The sequence below is a fragment of the Delphinapterus leucas genome, chromosome 10, assembly GCF_059928025.1.
Source record: "Delphinapterus leucas isolate spDelLeu-1000000601 "Yukka" chromosome 10, BTC_Dleu_Yukka2, whole genome shotgun sequence".
Lineage (NCBI taxonomy): Eukaryota > Metazoa > Chordata > Mammalia > Artiodactyla > Monodontidae > Delphinapterus > Delphinapterus leucas.
Genome location: NC_143138.1, coordinates 43972420 through 43994577, shown reverse-complemented (window position 1 = coordinate 43994577; position 22158 = coordinate 43972420). Strand labels below are relative to the sequence as shown.

At 40.7% G+C, this 22158-nt stretch overlaps 1 protein-coding gene across 21 annotated transcripts in view; it reads left to right on the top strand.

Moving 5' to 3' along the window:
- The window catches only part of DST (dystonin), a 497316-nt gene that overhangs the window by 457083 nt on the left and 18075 nt on the right, over positions 1-22158 (top strand). For 20 of the 21 annotated variants that reach the window (XM_022581520.3, XM_022581525.3, XM_089918929.1 and 17 more), the window contains 12 exons: positions 288-485; positions 831-959; positions 3569-3739; positions 4583-4738; positions 4941-5147; positions 8196-8315; positions 11034-11203; positions 12960-13119; positions 15470-15664; positions 16174-16302; positions 21050-21193; positions 21856-22044. In XM_022581520.3, the coding sequence (XP_022437228.3) occupies positions 288-485; positions 831-959; positions 3569-3739; positions 4583-4738; positions 4941-5147; positions 8196-8315; positions 11034-11203; positions 12960-13119; positions 15470-15664; positions 16174-16302; positions 21050-21193; positions 21856-22044 (1968 nt within the window). Of the gene's footprint in view, positions 1-287; positions 486-830; positions 960-3568; positions 3740-4582; positions 4739-4940; positions 5148-8195; positions 8316-11001; positions 11204-12959; positions 13120-15469; positions 15665-16173; positions 16303-21049; positions 21194-21855; positions 22045-22158 lie in introns of those variants that run through there. The other variant, XM_089918928.1, reaches the window with a different exon arrangement.

Below are 22158 nucleotides of genomic sequence, written 5' to 3'. Positions count from 1 at the left end.
ATACTTAATGTCATCAGTTTCAAAACTCTTCTAGTGGGAAGAACTAGCTATGTTCTCAACATAATCATTTCAGGGAATGTTGGTAGATTGAAGAGATACCCAATAAAGCTGCAAAGTTAAGGGAAAGGAAGTTCACCATTTTAAAAAGTTCATTAGTACTAAAATTCTACGTATATGTTGTAGCTTCAGAACGTTTCATAACCAGGAAATAAAAGAATTGCATTAGAAGCGATGCTAGCATGTCACAAACTAGCGAACATATTAAGTGTTAATCTGAATATTTTCAGGTGCTCCAAAATGATGTATTAGCCCATCAGTCCACCGTGGAAGCCGTGAAGAAAGCAGGAAATGATCTAATCGAATCAAGTGCCGGAGAAGAAGTCAGCAACCTTCAGAACAAGCTAGAGGTTTTGAATCAACGCTGGCAAAATGTTTTGGAAAAAACAGAACAAAGGAAGCAGCAGCTGGATGGTGCCTTGCGCCAGGTGAATGAGAGAATAAATCCTGAAACTTTTTGGTGCCTTCAAGACCAAGATGACATGGCATTTCTTTTATTGGTTTTCACACCCCTGTTTAGTTTTTATACTTCAAGGAGAAGAGTAAAAAAAAGTGGGATAAAGGACAGAGCTGAGAAGAACACAGCTCTCCAGTTCTTAGCATGATAGTTTTATTGCTGGTTCTCCTGCTGAAGAAAAGCAAGTGGTCCAGAGGCCCCTGCCCTTGTTCAAAATGCATGGAGAGGCTTAGCAGGCTGGGATTGTTTAAGCTTCATTTTTGGCTTCAAAGTGACCTTATCTGGGGCCCAAACTTGAACCTCTCTCTCACTCCAGGCTAAAGGGTTCCACGGCGAAATCGAGGATTTGCAACAGTGGCTGACCGACACGGAGCGCCATCTGTTAGCATCCAAGCCTCTGGGAGGTTTACCGGAAACAGCCAGGGAACAGCTTAATGCCCACATGGTAACTATATTATTTCCTACAGCTCTAGCCTCAGATTAAGAAACTGACTACTTTGTGTAGGCCCTGATGATAAACAAACTGTGGGAGAAGGTTTAAGGATATCCAGTTTTGCAGCAGAAATCTCTATATGTAAGTGCTAGAAACACTGTTGATTAAATTTTTAAAGTCAGAACCTATTCTTTATTTTAAAGTTTAGTGTGTCAGTGTATGAAAAGAGGTTTTAGCAGTCTAGGCATTTTTTAGAAGCAGACCTTCCCCCATAAAATGATAAACTTGTATGGATAGTAATATAACATTGGGTAAATTATAAACTGTGGCTCCTTGAGTGGAAAGAAAAATCCCTAAAGGAATCAGAATGGACTTAACAATTACTGCTGTGAGCGTGAGATTCCCACCCAGTTTCATGGAAGGCTGGAAAATATGTTCTTGTTCTGTGAAAACGAAGTTACGTATTTGCTCCTTTTAATGGTGATGGGGCCGTATCTTCAACCTCACACCCACCAGGTTTGGATAAGAGGAGGCTTCTGTTTAATTGTCTGACCCGGAGCATCACATCATGCCTGTGGGCTGTTCCCGCCCAGAGTCTGTAGCGCTGTCAACTCTTAAAGATAAGGAGGAAAAATAATGAAACTTGAGACTCTGGCTTTCTTTCCTAGAAGTATGGGCTGAGAAATTAAATTTAGACTACATTTGACCTATTGACATTTCCTATTCGTGTCCCATCATAATTTAGCTCTAAAAGTTCTAAGAGAAAACAGTCTTTTTCAAATGTTGAATGCTTCTTAGGAAATAAAAGTAGAAGTACTTAGGGATTTGGCAAAAGAAATGGGCCATTGTACGTGAAAGTCTGTACTCTTTAGTCATGCCTAGTGTTGTTGTAAGATCTTACTAATAAAACTGCACTTGTTGGGAATAATTTTGAATTTGATGATTTGGAGAGGAAGTGACCATCTTGTAGGTGGAGTGAAGAAATACAACAGAAGTAACATCTTATTCATTTCACAATTGCCATGAGCAGTTAAAATGAATCCTATTAATCCTATAGAGAATTTCCTAGAATCTCTATTCCTTCTTTTAGAAAATCATTGTGTATGTGGTTTTCTTGTTGTTAATATGTTGTTTTCTTGGTGCTACAAGGGACCCATTTGTTCACTGAAAAAGTAATTGACTAAATAACTTGGGAGCACTTGTCTTTTCCATAAAATCTGGCTGTCTTCCAGATACCTCCTTACTTTCCTAGAAGTACTTGCATAGCTATTACAGTCCATTAAGTATATGTTTAATGAATTCTTGAACAAACATGCATGAGATGGTTCTCTAATAAATATTTTTTAATGGTAATTTAGAAGAATATAAGTAAAAAGTTGGAAAGCAAAGAGCTTATCTTTAGAATATTTTATTTTAGAAAAATATTACTTATCAGCATATTTGGTTTGGGTAGGATGTTTGCTGATATCATTTGCCAAATTATAGAAGTCCATGATTTAAGAAATTCTAAAGAGTTACTGATACTTGTAATACTGTTTTAGTCATGTTCTTTTGATTTGGTTCTCTTAGACATGAAGGAAGCTAGAAAACTTGGAGTATTACTGTTTCCTGAGATTTAGCTGTATTTAGAAGCTTTGCTTTGATTAAAAGCTTTCAGTGGGTGATATTGTAAATATGTTGAGAGAGGGATTTTTTTAAGGTTTAAGAAATTACAAAGTTTTGAGGCAATAAAAATATTCTAGAATTAGTAGTGATGGTTGCACAGTCTTATGAATATACTAAAAACACTGAATTCTAGACTTTAAAATGCTGATTTTTATGGATTATATCTCAATTTTAAAAATTAAAAAGTTGGAAGTGTTAGATAGTATGTAATTTTTCAGTGGGAGCTATGATTTGACTCACATTGTAATTGAATCAATGGAATAGAACTGGTCTTACTTTTGACGTGAGTGTAACTGGTGTTTCATTTATCTTAAACTCTAAATTTGTTTAAGCAGTATTTTTATACTCTCTATAGAAGATACACACTGCATTCTAGTTGAAAGCTTTAAAAATGTTATAACTGAGAAGAATATTCATAGGACCGCAAGTTTGGCTACTGTGATTCCAAAGTCTGTGTCATCAACTTAAATGTCTTACCGTACTGGGTCTTCACCTTCTATCCACTGTGTGTCTTCTGAGCATAGAATTACATTATACCAAAAAAACAATATTACAGTTGTTGTATTGTGTTCCGAGGAGAGACTTAGAGAACCCATTTTACAGAGAAGGAAATCGAGGCTCAGGGAAGTTACGTTACTCGCCCAAGGTCACAGAGCTGATTGGTTACTGTACATTGAAACCTTTCTTGATAACATTTAACATTACTGCTTCACGTGTGGGGTGGATTGATAACAATAGCACCATTTCTAAGACTTCTTGGTAGGCAGAGTGTGGCTATAGGTTTAGTTGTTCTTTCAGTATAGTGGAAAGTTTGAATGTGTCAGGGTATTCTGTGTGCTGGACGGTGTTGAGTATATAATAAGGGGCTTGGGATTGATGACATGGAAAAAGAGCTCTGAGATTTTGTTCTCTTAAAAATGATATGACTTGCGGGGCGGGGGGATATCTCCATTTAGGAAATCTGTGCTGCCTTTGATGTTAAAGAAGAAACATATAAGAGTCTGATGCAGAAAGGCCAGCAGATGCTTGCAAGATGCCCCAAATCCGCAGAGACAAATATTGACCAAGACATAAATAACTTGAAAGAAAAATGGGAATCGGTGGAAACCAAGCTCAATGAAAGGAAAGTATGTGCCTTGATGAATATCATAGAATGAATGTTTTCATTGTTTCATTTCATGGGTCTTACCTTATCTCCGAGTAGAATTGTCAGTGGAACATCTAATGATCCATGTTTAAATTTTCTTTGTATACGTTTGGACATTTCATGGGCTCAGCTGAAAATAGTATTCTGTCTTAACGCAGGAGAACACAGTTGAAGAAATCTATTCAGACATAGATAAAGGTATATCATAGGTCAAGTGTTAACTAGGTATAGTTTAAATCTGTGAACCAGTGGAATTCTGGGTGGTTAAGTAATTCTAATCACACTTATTAAGCAAAAGGCAGGCTGTATGTGTGGCGGGGGTGGGGAGGGAGGGAGACCAAGAAAGTGAGATGATTGTACATATAATAAGCACTTACATAACAAAAATCCATGAGGGAGAATTAAAAATCTTGCTATTTAATGCTATAAAAATGATAGGCTAGGAATACTAGATTATATGCCCTTGCTGACAGAGCATAATGTATATATATTTCATAGTATTTTGACCTCCAAAATGAATTGTATGCATGTCAAATTTTCTTTTTCTAGATTCTATTTAGTAATTCTGTGGTTAATTGTCCCCAAACCACAGTTTTAGTGTATATTAAAATTGTTTTAGCTGCAGTGGGATGCTTCTCACTAAACTTGAAGGGGCTTGGTTAGCCAGTATTCAAAAACTGTGTGGGGGATATAGACTATGCATAAATAAAGTGTGGATGGGGAGGAACTCTGCCAGAGAGTGGTTAAACTTGCTGGGGCGGGGAAGAGGGGGGAGGCGGGAAACCTTGAATACCATGAAATACTAAATAATCTGTCTTTTCAGGTTAAACTGGAAGAGGCCCTCACCTTGGCAATGGAATTCCACAGTTCCCTCCAGGACTTCATCAACTGGCTCACCCAGGCGGAGCAGACCCTAAACGTGGCTTCCAGGCCAAGCCTTATCTTGGACACCGTCTTGTTTCAAATTGATGAACACAAGGTAAGCTGCATCCCGGATGGACAGCACTCCCTTCTCAGACCTTTTTAGACATCAGGCTGTTTTAATGGCAAAAGCATAAATTTGGTAGTTTGAACACTTTCTTTTGTCCTCTGAAACCAGCTTATGATCCCGGAAGTATTTTCAAGATAGATCCATTTTTCCTTTGTTTCTGATTGTACCCACCTCCCTTTTTTTGGGAAAGGTCTTTGCCAATGAAGTAAATTCTCACCGGGAGCAGATCATAGAGCTGGACAAAACTGGAACCCACCTGAAGTATTTCAGTCAGAAACAAGATGTCGTTCTCATTAAGAATCTGCTTATCAGTGTACAGAGCCGCTGGGAGAAAGTGGTCCAGCGCTTAGTAGAAAGAGGAAGATCTTTGGACGATGCAAGGAAGAGGGCCAAGCAGGTAAACCTTTATAAAGATCCTCTGAACTTGGCAATGAATCAGGTCTATGTTATGTTATTAAATACACGTTATGTTATTAAAGTGCTTTTATGGCAGGCTGTGCTTTGTGTAACAATCATGGCGTGAAGCCAAGGTGTTTATTTCCTAAAAAGGCCATGGCCTCAGTTTGGACGATGACGTCACTTTCTGACCTGGCAGCAACTCCAGGCCCTGGGGACCAGCCTTGGAAAGACTGATCATATCTTGATATCACAGATGGACCGTTATCATTGGGGCCCAAAAAAGGGCTCCACAGTTTTGTTGTTGGGTTGGTTGGTTTTCCTTGGCCTTTCAACCTCCACTGTCATACTTAGAGTGAGGCATTCTGCTTTTTTATACTGCTACTTGTGTTTAGTTCCAAAACCAGACTTTCTCATGTGTAGCCCCCAGACAGCTTTCTGAAGGCATACTCTGGGTCTGAGCTGGTTGTTTCTCTTCACCTCTCCAAATCCGTACACTTGTTGGCAGGGCTTCCTTTCTTCTCTGATATTTGGATACAGCTTCATCCCACCTTTAAATTAACTGTTTGAATCTTGGGGGGCTGCTTTTTTTAATCTAGAGAATCTCACATGGAACTTTCCTTCCTTCCTTCCTTCACCTGTTACTCATGTTCTGTTCTAGACTAAACACAGAGAAGTGCAATTATGCATCTCTGTACTCCAGGGAAGAGGAAGATGCACCCACCTTGCTTGGCATATATCTTTGATTTTTACTAGGAACTTCGTGTAATAATACTGAGGGTGAATTTTATAATGACTCTTTCTGCCCCATTCCATTGCATTTGTCCAGCATTGGTGTTGGGCGCGGTCATTTGGGGAGCTAGGCTCGGCTGGGCGATGCAGAGGATGACCTGGGAGTCCAGTGTTTCAGCGTTTAAAGCTGTCCAGCATAAAATGTTTAAAGGCTGGCGAAATGACACATTGCACTGTGATTGGATTACAGGCCACATGTCTCTTTTTGAGGGGGAGGTATGATATGTCCCATGTAATAAATGAGTCTCTAGAATAGAATCGGTCTCGGATGTTTTTTTAAGACAGTCCTCATGCCAAGCCTGATGTTTTTCTTGCCGTGTGTGCAGCCCTGTCATCTGTAGTGGAGGCATTTTGAGTTATGAACATCTGATTTACTCAAGTCTCATGGATACCAGTCAGCCACCCTCTTCCTCCTTTCTCTATCGAGTCAATTTTATTTTCTCAGTCTGTTGAATTGAATTGATAAGGATTCTCCACTGTTCTCGGTGCAAAAGGATGGCATTTCTTCTATTTGTACGGCTTCTAAATAGTTTTGGGAGCAGGACCAGCCTCAGAACCTGTGCGTTTGTACCATTGTACTTACCATCCAGTTGTTATAGGCTGTACTGTCTGTAGAAAGACAAGCTGACAGGGACTTCCCTTGCAGTCCAGGGGTCAGGACTCTGTGCTTCCACTGCAGGGGGCACGGGTTCGATCCCTGGTCGGGGAACTAAGATCCTGCATACCAAAAAAAAAGACAGGCTGGCATCACTAGCTGTTTATTTATTTATTTGTTCTAATACCTCAGGTTTTGGCTCAGATCTTGGCTGTAGTTCTCTGACTTGGGCAATTTATGTGCCTATTCTGGCCTCCCTGTTTTCATGTCTAAGTTGATTAGATTTGTGGGAGGGACGTGTAGGGAGAGCAGGTCTCTAACAAGACAGTCTCCAGTGGACCCTTGCAGCTTTGTGATTCTGTGCTCTCACTGTGCTTAGTATCAAATGTCTTTTTGTTATTTCACTATTAATGTTCTTTGATATAAAACAGTTTTTATTTTGATTACTTAGGTTTTTGTCATGTATCTGTTCCCTTTAATTCCTTGGAAGAAATAATTTATAACTAATTTTCTAGTTTGGTATCCAAAAATAGTACCTACTATTTCTTTATGATAAGCAGAAAAGAGACCACAGCTGAAATCAAGTATATATAGCACCAGAATAGTTCAAGGTTTTAGACGTGAAAGAGAATTCTATTTTGTGAGAACTCGAATACTGTGGGTGCTCTTAAATATAAAACCAGTATGTGAGGCTCAGACATTGATGTGAGGATTTGTATAGCAGCAAGAAAGATGTTGAATTGTCTTTGCATTAAATAGGAACGTAATGCCCTCTTTTTGTTAAAGTGAATTTACAAACTTTATCCTTTCCCTTCTCCCTTTTTGTACCTGTTTCTTAGCATAAGAATTAAACACCACCTTAGAAGTAAATCCAGATCTGTCAAGAGACAACAGTGGAAGCTTACATTATTATTTTTTTAGTTTCATTGACGTATAGTTGATTTACAATGTTGTGTTTAATTTCTGCTGTACAGCAAAGCGATTCAGTTATACATCTATCTATTCTTTTTCATGTTTTTTTCCATTATGGTTTATCCCAGGATATTGAATATAGGTCCCTGTGCTATATAGTAAGACCCTGTTATTTATCCATCCTATATATTCTAGTTCGCATCTGTTAATCCCAGACTCCCACTCCATCCCTCCCCCACGCTCCCTCCCCCTTGGCAACCACAAGTCTGTTCTCTATGTCTGTGAGTCTGTTTCTGTTTTGTAGATAAGTTCATTTGTGTTGTATTTTAGATTCCAATCAGAACAGCAGACAGAAAGCCAAATGAAAAGCAATGTAAGAGACCTATGGGATAATATAAAGCATGCCAGTCTACGCTTACATTATTTATTAAACAAAAGAAAGGGTGGGACGTTCTGCCTGATGCTCCCTAACTGCTTCTAGGCTCACTTCTATTTTTGTTAAAGCTGACATGTTTGAATGAGTTATAACAAAGTGACCGCGGGGCATGACCACAAAAGCTGAGCGTCAACAAGACATTTTGTAATCTGCTGATGAAAATATTCTTTCCTGTTCTTCTTCAGGGAGAATTTTGAATGTATAATTGTTAACATTTTCATTAATATCGATTTCTGTTTAGAAATGTACTAGATTTCAAATCTAGTGAGTATGCCTGAAAGTTTTCTGGACAAAGATGTGAATTTCTTTTACAGTTCCATGAAGCTTGGAGTAAGCTTATGGAGTGGCTGGAAGAGTCAGAGAAGTCTTTGGATTCTGAACTGGAAATTGCCAACGACCCAGACAAAATCAAAGCACAACTGGCACAGCATAAGGTGGGTCTGCAGTTAAGAAAAGCACATTGTGTCGTTGTATATCTCAGGGTCACTTTTAAATTCCTACCTGATTGTGTATTTATTCACCACTGGAGGAAAAGGCTGTCCAACGTGGACCTATATTAAATTTAAAACCAATTGCCCTTTACATTGGTCAAGTGATCATTCCATTATGATTCCAGGGTTAATTGTTAAAAGAAAACTCACTGAATTAAAACTGGAAGTCTTCCGCAGTCTAAAACACATAAAGGACTTCTAGAGGCCGAACATTGGCACTTCGGTTTATCACAACTGCCTTGTCTTGTAATTTCTTTCATAGACCAAATGCCATGCAGAACATAATTATGTACTAAAAGGAACGTAGATTTTGCCATATATATTTCTACATACAGTGCAGTGGGGAAAATTGGTTGCCACTTCCTAAATTGGTATTACTGTGTATGTGTGTGAAATTCCACCCCTCCCCTCAAAGACACATAGTCACTGGCTTCCTTGTGTAGACAAGAAGATATGGAAACACTGTGTTTTATATTTTCTGCCTTTTATATTCCTACCACATGCCATTCAAAGAACATCCCTCCCCCCATCCTCCCCAACTCTCTTGAATTTGGGTCTTTCTGTTATTCTGTTTGTAAAGTGATCATCGGCCCTCAGGGTGAGGATGTGGGTAAAAGGAGACCGTCCCTGCAAACCATTTTACAGTCTTAGGCATCTACATATAAATCATTGCTTGAAACATGATAGCTTTTAAAATGCTGGAAAAGATTGAATGATACAAGTTTTATCATCATCAGAACATTCTAGCGCTCGTGTTCATCCAGCCTGGTTGCTTCCGTCAGTGGGCCTGACCAGCTGCAGGGCTCAGGATCCTAGGATGATGGGGGAACATGCTGAGGTCCTTTCTTTGGCTGGATGAGGGCTTTACGAGTGGCTTGTCCTGATGGCCCCTCTGCCTGGGAGCTGCCCCATCTAGCACTGGCAGCCCAGAGATGGTGATCAGCACCCTTTCCCATCCCCTCCTTCTCAAAATAGAATGCCTTATGTGAACTTGAGCATAGATGTTGTGTTACATAGTCTGATGAAAGCATACTGCATATTTAAAGTAGAGAATCCTGGAAATAAGAATGTGTGAAGAACCCTATTAGATTTCTTTTTCCTAGCGAGACCTGTCGCCAGTCACCATTTCTCTGAGATAACAGGGTACGTGAAGCCTATCTTAAAAGAAGTCTTTTCTGTTCATCGTTTGGATACTTTTTGTCTTTAAAAAGTTTGACTCTATCCTGTATTCAGCTGTAACATTTGTTTTGTATAAGAAAATCTGTGTCAATACCATGATTCTAAAGCTAGCGTTCTGTTTCGAAAAACATGAAAAACATAATAATTACAGAAAACAGACTACAGAAATAGTGACATATTGTGATGGTATTTATTGCCAAAAAATTCCCAGATGTAGTTGCCTCCTATTATAAAAGATATATATAGTGTGGTATTAGTGAAACACTTCAAGTGTGTAACATTTTTAAGGCAATACGATTTATTAGGTAATTGTAACCTCGAGGTTATTTTGGGAAATTACATTTGCATAGCATTTTACTGCCTGGGGTGATTCTGATGTGCTACCAGGATTGAGAATCTCCATGTTTGTGTTTCCTTGATATTTTATGAGCTTTTAAGCTGCCCATGAAGTTGGCCTTTTTTCTTCTCATCACTGAGATTATGTGTTCAATTTAAGCTGCCCATGAAGTTGGCCTTTTTTCTTCTCATCACTGAGATTATGTATTCAATGTCTTACTCTTTCTATTAAATGTTTACAAACACCCACAAAATGCAGGATGATGCTAAGGGTCCTACAGAGGTAATACCCCTGCTCTATGAAAGCTTATAATTGAGTTATATAGAAAGATTAGAATTCATCCCTCCCTCCCCCACATGCGGTATATACACACACAAACATGAGGGGTTCACTAACACTGTAAAAGCTGAAAAATACAGGTGTCATATTAGCCATGTAGCTGTTTGGTAGTGGAAAGTCATCTATAGACCTTCAGAGACTTGGGTAGGGCGTTGTGGATGTGAGGAGGGACGTGGCCTCCCCAGGTATGCCTAGAATGAGTGGGTCCAAACACATAACCAAAGCTATGGTTCTTTTCCCCTTATCCTGGCTCACAGATAAAATACATGTAACATTACAGTGAGAATCCAAAATGTGTGACAGAAAATCTTTTTGACAATAAAAAACAACTGTAGTAAATTTATACATTACTGGGTCATTCTGTGTCCAGACTGGACCCATACTTACTCATAGAGTATTAGCTACATTTTCCTCTCTGGGCTCGTGGGTCTCTCCATAGTTTATTAGCAATTCCACTTTACCATAACTATTTATACTGTTTGTAGTTTATGTCTACAAGAGATTCAGGATTTGTTTTGCTTTGAAATTGTTTTTTTTTTTTTGATACTACTAGGTGCTCTTAATAATAATAGGTGCTTGATAATAGTAGGTGCTTGGCTTCTGCAAAAAGTTAATCCTTCCATTTGAAAGTTTAAAGGTTCTTCTCTACCCTGGTGTGTTCCCTGTTGAGTACTCACTACACCATGTGACTTGATGATGGCTGATGTCTCCATTTATTTAAGAGGAATGCCCTTTTCACTGTCTCTTACCTATTTGTGTATCAATCCCAAGTAGAAATGCATGCTGCTCTCTTGTTGGATGTACAGGAGTTTCAGAAATCCCTCGGAGCCAAGCATTCTGTCTACGACACCACCAACAGGACTGGGCGTTCTCTGAAGGAGAAGACCTCCCTGGCTGACGACAACCTGAAGCTGGACGACATGCTGAGTGAGCTCAGAGACAAGTGGGACACGATCTGTGGGAAGTCGGTGGAGAGGTGAGATGCGCCTGACAGCCGCTCACTCACCTTGCTGGACCCCTGGCAGCTGTCACGGTCCTGGCGCTCTGCAGGCAGGGTTTGGAACCTTGAATACATACCTCCTTTGCCTGGAGAATGTCTGCTCATCCTCGATGCCCCGCACACACGGTGCCTCCCCCGAGAGGCTTTGCTGTTCAGTATTATTTACGTTTAAGTGCTCGGTTCATTCAAAAATGACATCCTTCTCCAAGCCTCCCCGCATCTCGCATGCAACTACAGCGCCTGCCTTCGGACTGGTCCCCAGGTCTGCCATGGTCCTCCTCAGTCCCGTTTCCACATCACCAGTAGGCCTGTCTTCTTAAAGTATAAGTGAGATCTTGTCACCCCCCCTTCCCCCCCAACCCCCCTTCATACCCTTTAGGGACGAACTCTTGGGTGTGGATTAGGATACAGGCCCTGTCACTGTGGCGAGCAGGGTCCTACCAGCCTGACCCCACCCACCCCTTCCCAGTCTCCCTCCTCCTCACTACACTTCAACCATGAAGACCCAAAATGTTAAAAAAATGTTAAAGTAGCTAAGAAAGTTAAAATAGTAGTTGAAGAGTTCACATATCTTATACATGTTTCCAAATTTTTCATTGATCCTTAGTCTCATTACTTTTGTCAGTATCCAAATTGAATAGAATATCATATTCCATTCTAGGGAACTTCATAATAAGTTTTTAGTGTTAGTCTTTTTTGTTGTTGTTGTTTTGCGGTACACGGGCCTCTCACTGTTGTGGCCTCTCCTGTTGCGGAGCACAGGCTGCGGACGCGCAGGCTCAGCGGCCATGGCTCACGGGCCCAGCCGCTCCACGGCATGTGGGATCTTCCTGGACCGGGACACGAACCCGTGTCCCCTGCATCAGCAGGCGGACTTTCAACCACTGTGCCACCAGGGAAGCCCTAGTGTTAGTTTTTCAGAATCAATAAAATCTTCTCTCAGAAGGTTACATACTTTTTACAGTGTCCTATAAATGATTTCATGACATTCATATGGCATTCTTTTTTTTTTTTTTTTTTTTTTTTTTCGGTATGCGGGCCTCTCACTGTTGTGGCCTCTCCCGTTGCGGGGCACAGGCTCCGGACGCGCAGGCTCAGCGGCCATAGCTCGTGGGCCTAGCCGCTCCGCGGCATGTGGGATCTTCCCGGACCGGGGCACGAACCCGTGTCCCCTGCATCGGCAGGCGGACCCTCAACCACTGCGCCACCAGGGAAGCCCCCATATGGCATTCTTGAAAAGACAAAGTCACAGTGATGAACAGATCCATGAGTGGCAGGTGTCCGCCGTGGAGGCAGACTGTGACCAGGAAGAGCCAGCCTGAGGGAGATCTGGGGTTGATAGACTGTTCTGGGTCTTGACTGTGGTGATGTTACATGAACATATACATGTTTTAAAATCCATAGAACTGTACACCCCAAAGGTCAAACTTACTGCATGATACTTTAAAACACAATTTAATTGAAAAGGCATATTTTTATGAAGAAACTAAAGGGCCCGTGAGGTGGTGATGAGGGAATTTTCCTGGAACAGGTGCCATGGATTTAAGCAATGAAAAGAAAATTGGAGAGAAGTTTGTTATTTTCTAAGGAAAGCAGAGAAACAGCAGTGAGTCCGAATACACTGCTTTTCCTCTTGAGGTCTGCTTAGCCTTCGTGGATGTTTTTTAGATGTTTGGATATAGAGGGCAGCTTTTTTGTTGCTCAGATTGATTTTTTCCATTTTTTCCCCTAGACAAAACAAATTGGAGGAAGCCCTCTTATTTTCTGGGCAATTCACAGACGCCCTGCAGGCCCTCATTGACTGGCTGTACAGGGTTGAGCCCCAGCTGGCTGAGGACCAGCCTGTCCACGGAGACATCGATCTAGTGATGAATCTGATCGATAATCACAAGGTATTGTTATCTGGGACATTTTATTTTATCTTGCTTGATTATTCTGAATGTAGAGGGAACTGTAACCACTTAATTTAGCTTTGTAAATATCTACAGAGTATCTATCATGCTACATAATAGTTTTTAATACTGAAATATGTGACATTTGAGGAGAACGAGGAAGCCAACTTTAAAAGTGATGCAGGAAAATTACTTCAGTATCAGTGAAATACTTTGGTTTTAAATTTCCCTATCCGAAACCTTGCTAGAACTTGAAAAGTTATTTCATGGTCTGGCACTTTAAAACGTTTTTCAAGAATGTTTTAGTATCTTTTGTTATTCATTTAGGTAATTATGTGATATAATTTAAAATCGTTCGTTCGGTGACCTGGAACTAGGTCATTGCTGAAGTGCTAGATGTGTGACATGATCTGTGGGGGTCATGATCAGCTGCTTCTCTTTTTCTCAAAAACAGTTTTAACCTTGCCCCTTGACCTGTAGCAGTTTAAGAGACAACAGCGCATGCCATTAGGGATTCAGTTATTACTTCAAGAAAATTGGTTTCCTTGCCGTCTCCTGATATGCATGTCAATCTGTTGTACAAATCAAAGGTGGTATTTGAGACGTCCCAGAGATATACTGAGTGTAAGGTCCTAAATTATGATCAAATACTGTTACAACTTAAAGAACCTTGAAAACAGCATGAGGCCCGGTACTAATGTAGGATGGTTGGCTTTATATATACAATTCTCTTACAGCACTACACTTGAATTCATGTCATATTCCTCTCTATAATTTTTCAGTTCAGAAAACTTATTTCATGTTAAAATGTTCTCTTTATACCTCCCTGCTTATGCTATTTTGATCTTACCTGTTCTTTTTAAAATAATTGGTCCTTTTGCATACTTATTTCCCCTTTTCTCGTTCCATTATCTCATTATACCCATAGAAGAGAGTTTGTTATGTTTGAACATTAACAGAAAATAAGAGAATAGATGAAGCACATTGATCTGGCCTACAGACATTTCAAACACTTTAAATTATGTTGTTTTGTGCATGATTAATACAAACTTTTCCATCCCCTGGCACTCCTTCAGTGACTGCTGAATAACGTAATGTTACTTTGTACATAAATGCCATTTTTAGAAGCTCACTGTCTAAATATTTACTCCCCTAGGCACTTGGCTGGTTTTTTATATACTAAAGGTCAACAAGAATGAATTAATCATTCAGCATTAGTAATACAATTGGAAGCCCCAATAAGAAGTTTAAGTATACAAAGTACATTGGAAAGCCTACTCAGAACCGTGGGACTAGTCCTATCACAAAAGGGAGAGTTAGACGCTGTACCTTGTATCTGTGTGTTTGTGCATGTGTGTTTGTTCATGTGTGTGTGTGTGTGTGTGTGTGTGTTTATCTCTGCGGGCACACCTCATTTAACACTATCAGAGTGAAATCAGCAAAGAACTCATCACACTGTTTCTGGATTATTTTCGACAGTCTCACTTTTATGAATGATCCGAGTATCAGAATAGAAACTCATGGATAGAGTCAGAAGGATGAAATGTGCTTGGTAATATTCATTTGTGATGATTTTTTAGAAAAATAAGCTGATTTTAGTTTATATATGAAGTTGGTTATTTGAAAGACCTGGTTGCAGACAGACTCTTGCGTCAGAAATGGATTTAGTCCGGGACCAAAAGAAGCCACTTTAACCCTTGGCACATCAGAGTTCATCAAAATTGGGCGGGAGAGAAAAATAAAAAGCTTTTCCTCCAAGGTGACAGATTAAGGAGTCAAGCCTCTAAAATTTGACGTTATGGGTTAGTGCCCAGGATCCTGTGAAAGCTACAACAAACGATTGTTAGAGGGAAACAAAGAGGATGTGCCAGCCCTGCTGTTGTCTCCAAGGGCTGCTTAGTTACCAATCAGTCCCTTAGGTGTGTTGCTGATGGAGAGCAGTGTGGTGGCCAGCACACACTGGGCGCACACAGTAATGATTCCAGAGGGATTGAGACACCCTCACAAAGTATCACAGAAAAGAAGTAGTGATGCATTTTTGCATGGGATTGAAATAAAGAAGGGTGACCACCATTCTTTAAGTCCAACATGTCATTTAAAAAATAACATTCACTCAGGAAAACATTACAAGATTGAGGAGCAAATTGATAAAAGCCTAGACTTGACGGTGCCCTCACAGGAGCAGTGTGTCTTGTCTTATTTTCTGCAGATTCTGAGGGAAACGTGAGTCATTAAACTGTAGGTCTTGGAGAGCCATACATGATGTTATGTGCACATACATATTTCATATAGTATGTCTTACTGTTTGGGCTTTGTAATTTAAAATTAATTTTTAAAAATTTGGTCTTAGGTCTTCCAGAAGGAGCTGGGGAAGAGGACCAGCAGCGTGCAGGCCCTGAAGCGCTCAGCCCGGGAGCTCATAGAGGGCAGCCAGGATGACTCCTCCTGGGTCAGGGTCCAGATGCAGGAGCTGAGCACACGCTGGGAGACGGTGTGTGCACTCTCCGTATCCAAGCAGACCCGCCTAGAAGCAGCTCTGCGCCAGGTAAAGCCCTGGGGTTACAGCTGCTGGGTGTGCTGACAAAGGTCCTGCACCCCCAACAGGAACTGCTGTTCTGAAGGACCACAGGGCTCCCGTGTCTCAGCCAGGATAGTCATGGGGAGGGAGTCCTTAGAGCATCATTGCGTGGGCCCGCTCCCCGCCCAACTCCTCCCCAAAGAATTTAAATGACTCAACAGAGGGAGGTTTTCTAATCTTGCCGTAAAAGTGCTGTTTGAGTCTTTTTTTCAGCTAGAATGTATAATGGGCTGCCATTCATCTCACATCAGATTGTTAAAATGGTGAATTATTCTTCATGTAGGCCTTTTTGACGGATTAGATGTTTTCTTATATTTGTAAAATGCAGCACCATGTATCTTTATCTTTTTAATGGGAATAATGGATATAATGAATCAGTTTAAATTTAAGACTTTTTTTTTTCCATTGAGAGGAAGACTTGACTCTACTAACAAGCATGTTTGGGAATCTTTTTTGGGGCGCATGTGAACCGTTAGGCAGAGGAGTTTCACTCGGTGGTCCACGCCCTCCTGGAGTGGCTGGCGGAAGCGGAGCAGACCCTTCGTTTCCATGGCGTCCTCCCAGACGATGAGGATGCCCTTCGGACTCTCATTGATCAGCATAAAGTGAGTTACATAAATGCTCAGTAAAAATAAGTGAGAAAGCCAAACAAAGTAGAGAAAATGGACTCATGATTGCAAATACCAACTGCATGAATATCTTCCTTCCTGAGAAGTAGTGAAAGATCTGGTATGTTTGAGAATTTATCTGTATCCTCCTTCCCTACATAGGTGTGTCCGCATGCAACTACGCACATGTGTGTGTGGCTATTTTTTTTTTAATGTCGTCTTTATAGAAGGTGGTTATTTTAAAACTAGTCACTCTGAAGGAACCCTCCTAAACTGTTGGTGGGAATGTAAGTTGGTGCAGCCACTGTGGAGAACAGTATGGAGGTTCCACAGAAAACTAAAACGGGAGCTGCCATATGATCCAGCAATCCCACTCCTGAGCATATATCCAGACAAAACTATAATATACTTCAATTAAAAAAATAAAATAAAATAAAACTAGTCACTCTGTTTTCCTATCTCCAGGAAGCACATTTTTCTAGGGAACTCTTTGGCTCCTGAGCAAAACTGGTCAATTTTGTTGCACTTAGATGTGCATTTCAAAGATGAAACTTCCTTACTGAGCAGTATGACATTTATCAAATTATAACCATTAGAATTGTCAATTAATGATTTTTACCTTTGTAAGCAAGACAAGCAAGTAGTTTAATAACTGGTCTTCAAATTTTATTTTTAAACCTCTGCCAATTCTGTTTTTAATCAAGAGCTGCTTTAAATTCTTTTGAGAAGTAACCCATTTATAAATTATAAATAAAAAATGGATTATGTAAGTAGATATACTATTAAATAATTAACCAGGGCTTCCCTGGTGGCGCAGTGGTTGAGGGTCCGCCTACCGATGCAGGGGACACGGGTTCGTGCCCTAGTCCGGGAAGATCCCACATGCCGCAGAGCGGCTGGGCCCGTGAGCCATGGCCGCTGAGCCTGCGCATCCAGAGCCTGTGCTCTGCAACGGGAGAGGCCACAACAGTGAGAGGCCCGCATACCGCCAAAAAAAAAAAAAAATAATTAACCAAGTAAAAATCTGGCCGTTGAATTTTCAGGTCAAAATTCTTCCTGTGACGATGCATAGGACTAGCAAAACCCTTAAGAGAGTGGTCCAGAGAGTTCTTAACAGATAATTTTTTTAACCTTTGACTCTAAAAGTCAGGAGTTAGCAATGCTAATACTCAGTGTAGTATTTTTTCCACCTGGGGTGTAGTGTTCTGAAAATTAAGTATCTTGAGGGTTTTTTTCTATTCTTTTTTTTTTTTTGAAGTCTAGTTGATTTACAGTGTTGTGTTAATTTCTGCTGTACAGCGAAGTGATTCAGCTATACACATATATACATTCTTTTTTAAATATTCTTTTCCATTATGGTTTATCATAGGATATTGAATATAGTTCTCTATGCATTACAGTAAGACCTTGTTGCTTATCCATTCTATATATAAAAGCTTACATCTGCTAACCCCAGCCTCCCACTCCATCCCTCACCCTTGGCAACCACAAGTCTGTTCTCTATTTCCATGAGTCTGTTTCTGTTTTGTAGATCACTTATATCACATGATATAAGTGATATCATGTGGTATTTGTCTTTCTCTTTATGACTTACTTCACTTAGTGTGATAATCTCTAGTTGTATCATGTTGCTGCATGTGGCATTATTTCATACTTTTTATGGCTAAGTAGTATTCCATTCTATATAGGTACCACCTCTTCTTTATCCATTCATCTGTCAATGGACACTTAGGTTGTTTCCATGTCTTGGCTATTGTGAACAGTCCTGCTGTGAACGTAGGGGTGCATGTATCTTTTTGAATTATAGTTTTGTCTGGATACATGCCCAGAAGTGGGATTGCTGGATCATGTGGTAGCTCTATTTTTAGTTTTCTGAGGAACCTCCACACTATTCTCCATAGTGGCTGCACCAATTCACATTCCCACCAACAGTGTAGGAGGGTTCCCTTTTCTCTACACCCTCTTCAGCATTTGTAGACTTTTTAATGATGGCCACTCTAACCCATGTGAGGTGGTATCTCGTAGTTTTGATTTGCATTTCTCTCATAATTAGTGATGTTGAGCATCTTTTCATGTGCCTCTTGACTTCAGTGTATTTAGTATTGTTGTCAGCATTTCCTATAAACGGTAAAGGATCTTTTTAGTACCACTGAATAACCTGGTGTTGCAAGGTCAAGTTGGAAATACATAATTAATTCCATTGTAGCATGGATGACATCATCTTTGGTGACTTCTTGTGTTAATTACGATGCTCTCTCAATGATGGGCTGCTTACGCTATAGCAATGAAATATTGCCTTGTTGTTAATAAAAGGGATGCGAGCTTGTATAGCATTATCAGGAGGAATGAAATGCTGCATACATTTTTTCAAGTTGAAGCTGGCCTGTAAGAGCAGGAAAATTACATCACATTTACTGTACATTTTTGATTCAGTTAAATATTTTGAAAATCTAGTTTATGTTACCATAGGCTGACCATCAGCTGCTTTGGGTTCCACTGACATACTAGGGTTTGGGTGTCAAGAGTGTCCCCTGAAGCCCAGGGTGCATATATGCCCTACAGAACTGAGGCTACCTGTGATATCACCACCCTCACAGCAGGGCCAGGAAACCCCCAGAAACATCAGGAGGCAGGCATCCCGGGAAGGGGTAGTGGTTTCAAGAACAGATTATCTTTAAACATTTTAAATTAGCATACAATTGCATGTAATTTTATAAAGTGCTTCTCTGTAATAATATTTTGCAGTGATATTGTTCATTCTGTTTCATTTCTTTTGCTTCCCTTCACACATTCTCACCAATAGAAGAAAAACAGAATATTTAATTTCTTAGACTAGAGCCCTCTCAATATAATCCAGCTTCTAAAATTGGCAAATTTTCCCATGTGAGCACAAACCACTGAGGCAACACTCAGACTGGCCTGGAGGAGCCTGGGGTGCTGTCAGGAGTTGGTACCCAGTCCACAGTGTTTCCAGTGGGAGCTGGGCGCCCATTGTGGGAGTGATTAAAAGTACATGATTGGATCAGCTCTCCTCTGGAAAAGCACAGCTGTTCTTAACCTTCTGGTTTTCTCTTCCTAGTAAAGTTTGTTTCCTTTCACTTAAAAGGGGTCTGTTTTGGGGAAAATTAATATTTTTAAAGTAGGTCATGATATTTAAAAAGTAGGTCATCAAAGTCTGTGAGTCTGTTTCTGTTTTGTAAATAATTTCATTTGCTTATGGTTACCAAAGGGGAAAGGTGGGGAGAGGGATAAGTTAGGAGTTTGGGAGTAACATATACACAGTAGTATATATAATATAGGTAACCAACAAGGACCTACTGTAGTATGTAGCACAGGGAACTCTGCTCTACTCAGTGTTCTGTAATAACCTATATGGGAAAAGAACCTAATCTGAAAAAGAATGGATATATGTATATGTATAACTGAGTCACTTTGCTGTACACCTGAAACTAACACAACATTGTAAATCAACTATACTCCAATATGAAATAAAAATTAAATTAAAATAAATACATAAATAAAAATAAAAAGTAGGTCATGTTAGCAGAGTAATTGAACCTGGACTCCCCAACAGTAAAAATGTGGAAATAAAGGTTAAAAAGCATTTATTCACTCACACAGGTACAAAATTGAATAAGACACAGTCTTTTGATCTTGTGGACCTTAACAATCTAGTAGCTGTGCATATAAACAAAATATTTTATTAGAGCGAAATGCCAGGGTAGGAGGCGTATGACAGCTGCTTCAGAGGTTTGGAAACAAAAGGTCACTAGATGTGAACACCTATACTTTCTGACCCCCTGGTTACACGGCGTGGGTAACACAAGTGCCATCCATCCCCTGGCACCCTTGTCAGGTGTGGAAGGAATCCCTCTTAGTGTGGGGTCCAGGTAGATTGGAGGGGTCAGTGGATGTTTGAAATTCAGTGCAGGGTTTGGGAAGCATGTGCCCCGTAAACATGTGCCCAAATGCCTCACATTTTGGGGGGCAAAAGTCCTCATTTTTTAGCCCCGCTTTCAGAGTTCTGTGATCCATGAATCTATGGGTACAGTTCTGATGGTAGAAAGTAAAGTATGTGAGACATTTATAAAAAGGTTGATTTGACAGCCTTCCAAAGCCTGTTGAGGTGTATTCATCCTTCCAGGGCTGAGAGTGGCTCTTTTTACTGCCCTTTAATGGACATATTTCCCAGAGGCTGGCCACTGTCAGGCCCACTTGCTCCAGACTCACTCGACTCCTTCCCCACTGGACGCTGGGCCTTCTCTCCCACAACCCAGGCCTTTCTAGTTCCCTGCCAGTCTGCTGTCTTCCTTGGCACTTTTTGGATACACATTCCTATCATCCCTGACACGGTTAATGCTACTTTGAATACTAACCTCCTCGTCGTATTTGCTACATTTTTTTTTTTTGCAATCCATACTGTTTCTATCGCTGGCTTAGTATCTGTCCCAATTCTTGCTTCTACGAATATAATTATAATGTATTCAAATTTAGGAGAGTGTCTTTTTTGTTTAATGTATTTTGTAAAGCATGAGATAGTATCCTGTACTTGGATCTTGAGATAGTGTAAGAAGGTACTTTATCCGATTACTGTCCCTTCTCCTCCCTTAATTCCTCACTCGGTGGATGATTTCCAGCTGTGAATAAACCGATGTAAGTTCTTGCTTATTGGTTTAGCTCTGACAGTCCAGTGGACATTGCTGGCCTTTTAGTTTCAGCCCGTGCGTCTTTGTTTATGCTGTAGGAATTCATGAAGAGACTGGAAGAAAAGCGTGCTGCCCTCAACAAAGCCACCAGCATGGGAGACTCCATCCTGGCCATCTGCCACCCAGACTCCATCACCACCGTCAAGCACTGGATTACCATCATCCGGGCCAGATTCGAGGAGGTCCGTGCATCTCAGTCCATCTTTAGAGCAGCTGGAGCTTTGAGAGTCAGGGGAGGGGGCGTGGAAACTCGGGCAATTAATGACGCATTTATGGCTGTGGGAACCTAAGGGCTTATGTTCTTCACAAGACCATTCTTCTGTGTGTTACCTGTCTCTGCCACCCACTTTTCTTTAAAAAGTTACAAGCATTCTGCAGCTATGTCCCTGATATTATGTGGTTCACTGTAGGATTTTTTGTCCACTTCCAGATCACGTCTGTTGAATAGGTTTTTCAGAGCCGTCTATGCTTGTGGAATGAATTGCACACACAAGTGAATTCATTCTGTATTTAAGATCTTAGCTATTTTTATTTCCACTCTGTGCTACACAGGGTGAGCATATGTGATTCTTCAGGGAATGCATGTTTGAACTTAAATTAGCAGGCAAAGGGAAGCCTGGGTGATTGACGTACATCTAAACTTCTGAGGGTGACAGCCATCACAAAGGGCTCCTGGGTCCTCCACAGGCTGGGTCTTGGTACCACTGATGGGATCTAGAAAGACCAGAGAGTTATGGGTCTAGCCTGGGATGATGCTAATTTACATTTAAATGTGGTGTATGTTACATCAGTTACATCAGTCACTGAGATGGAAGAAATTCAGAGCAGTTGTTTTCTCCATCAGGTACTGGCCTGGGCAAAGCAGCACCAGCAGAGACTAGCCAGTGCCCTGGCAGGACTCATCGCCAAGCAGGAGTTGCTGGAAGCCCTGCTGGCCTGGTTGCAGTGGGCTGAAACCACACTGAGCGACAGGGATAAAGAGGTCATCCCACAGGAGATCGAAGAGGTGAAAGCCCTCATTGCAGAACACCAGGTAAATAGATGTCATCCTAACCTGCCTTCTCAGACACTGTCTTCGCTTCACACTGTACTTCTCAGAAGACTGCTCTGTGCTTCTTACCTTCACTTCCTCAGACACACTCCTCAA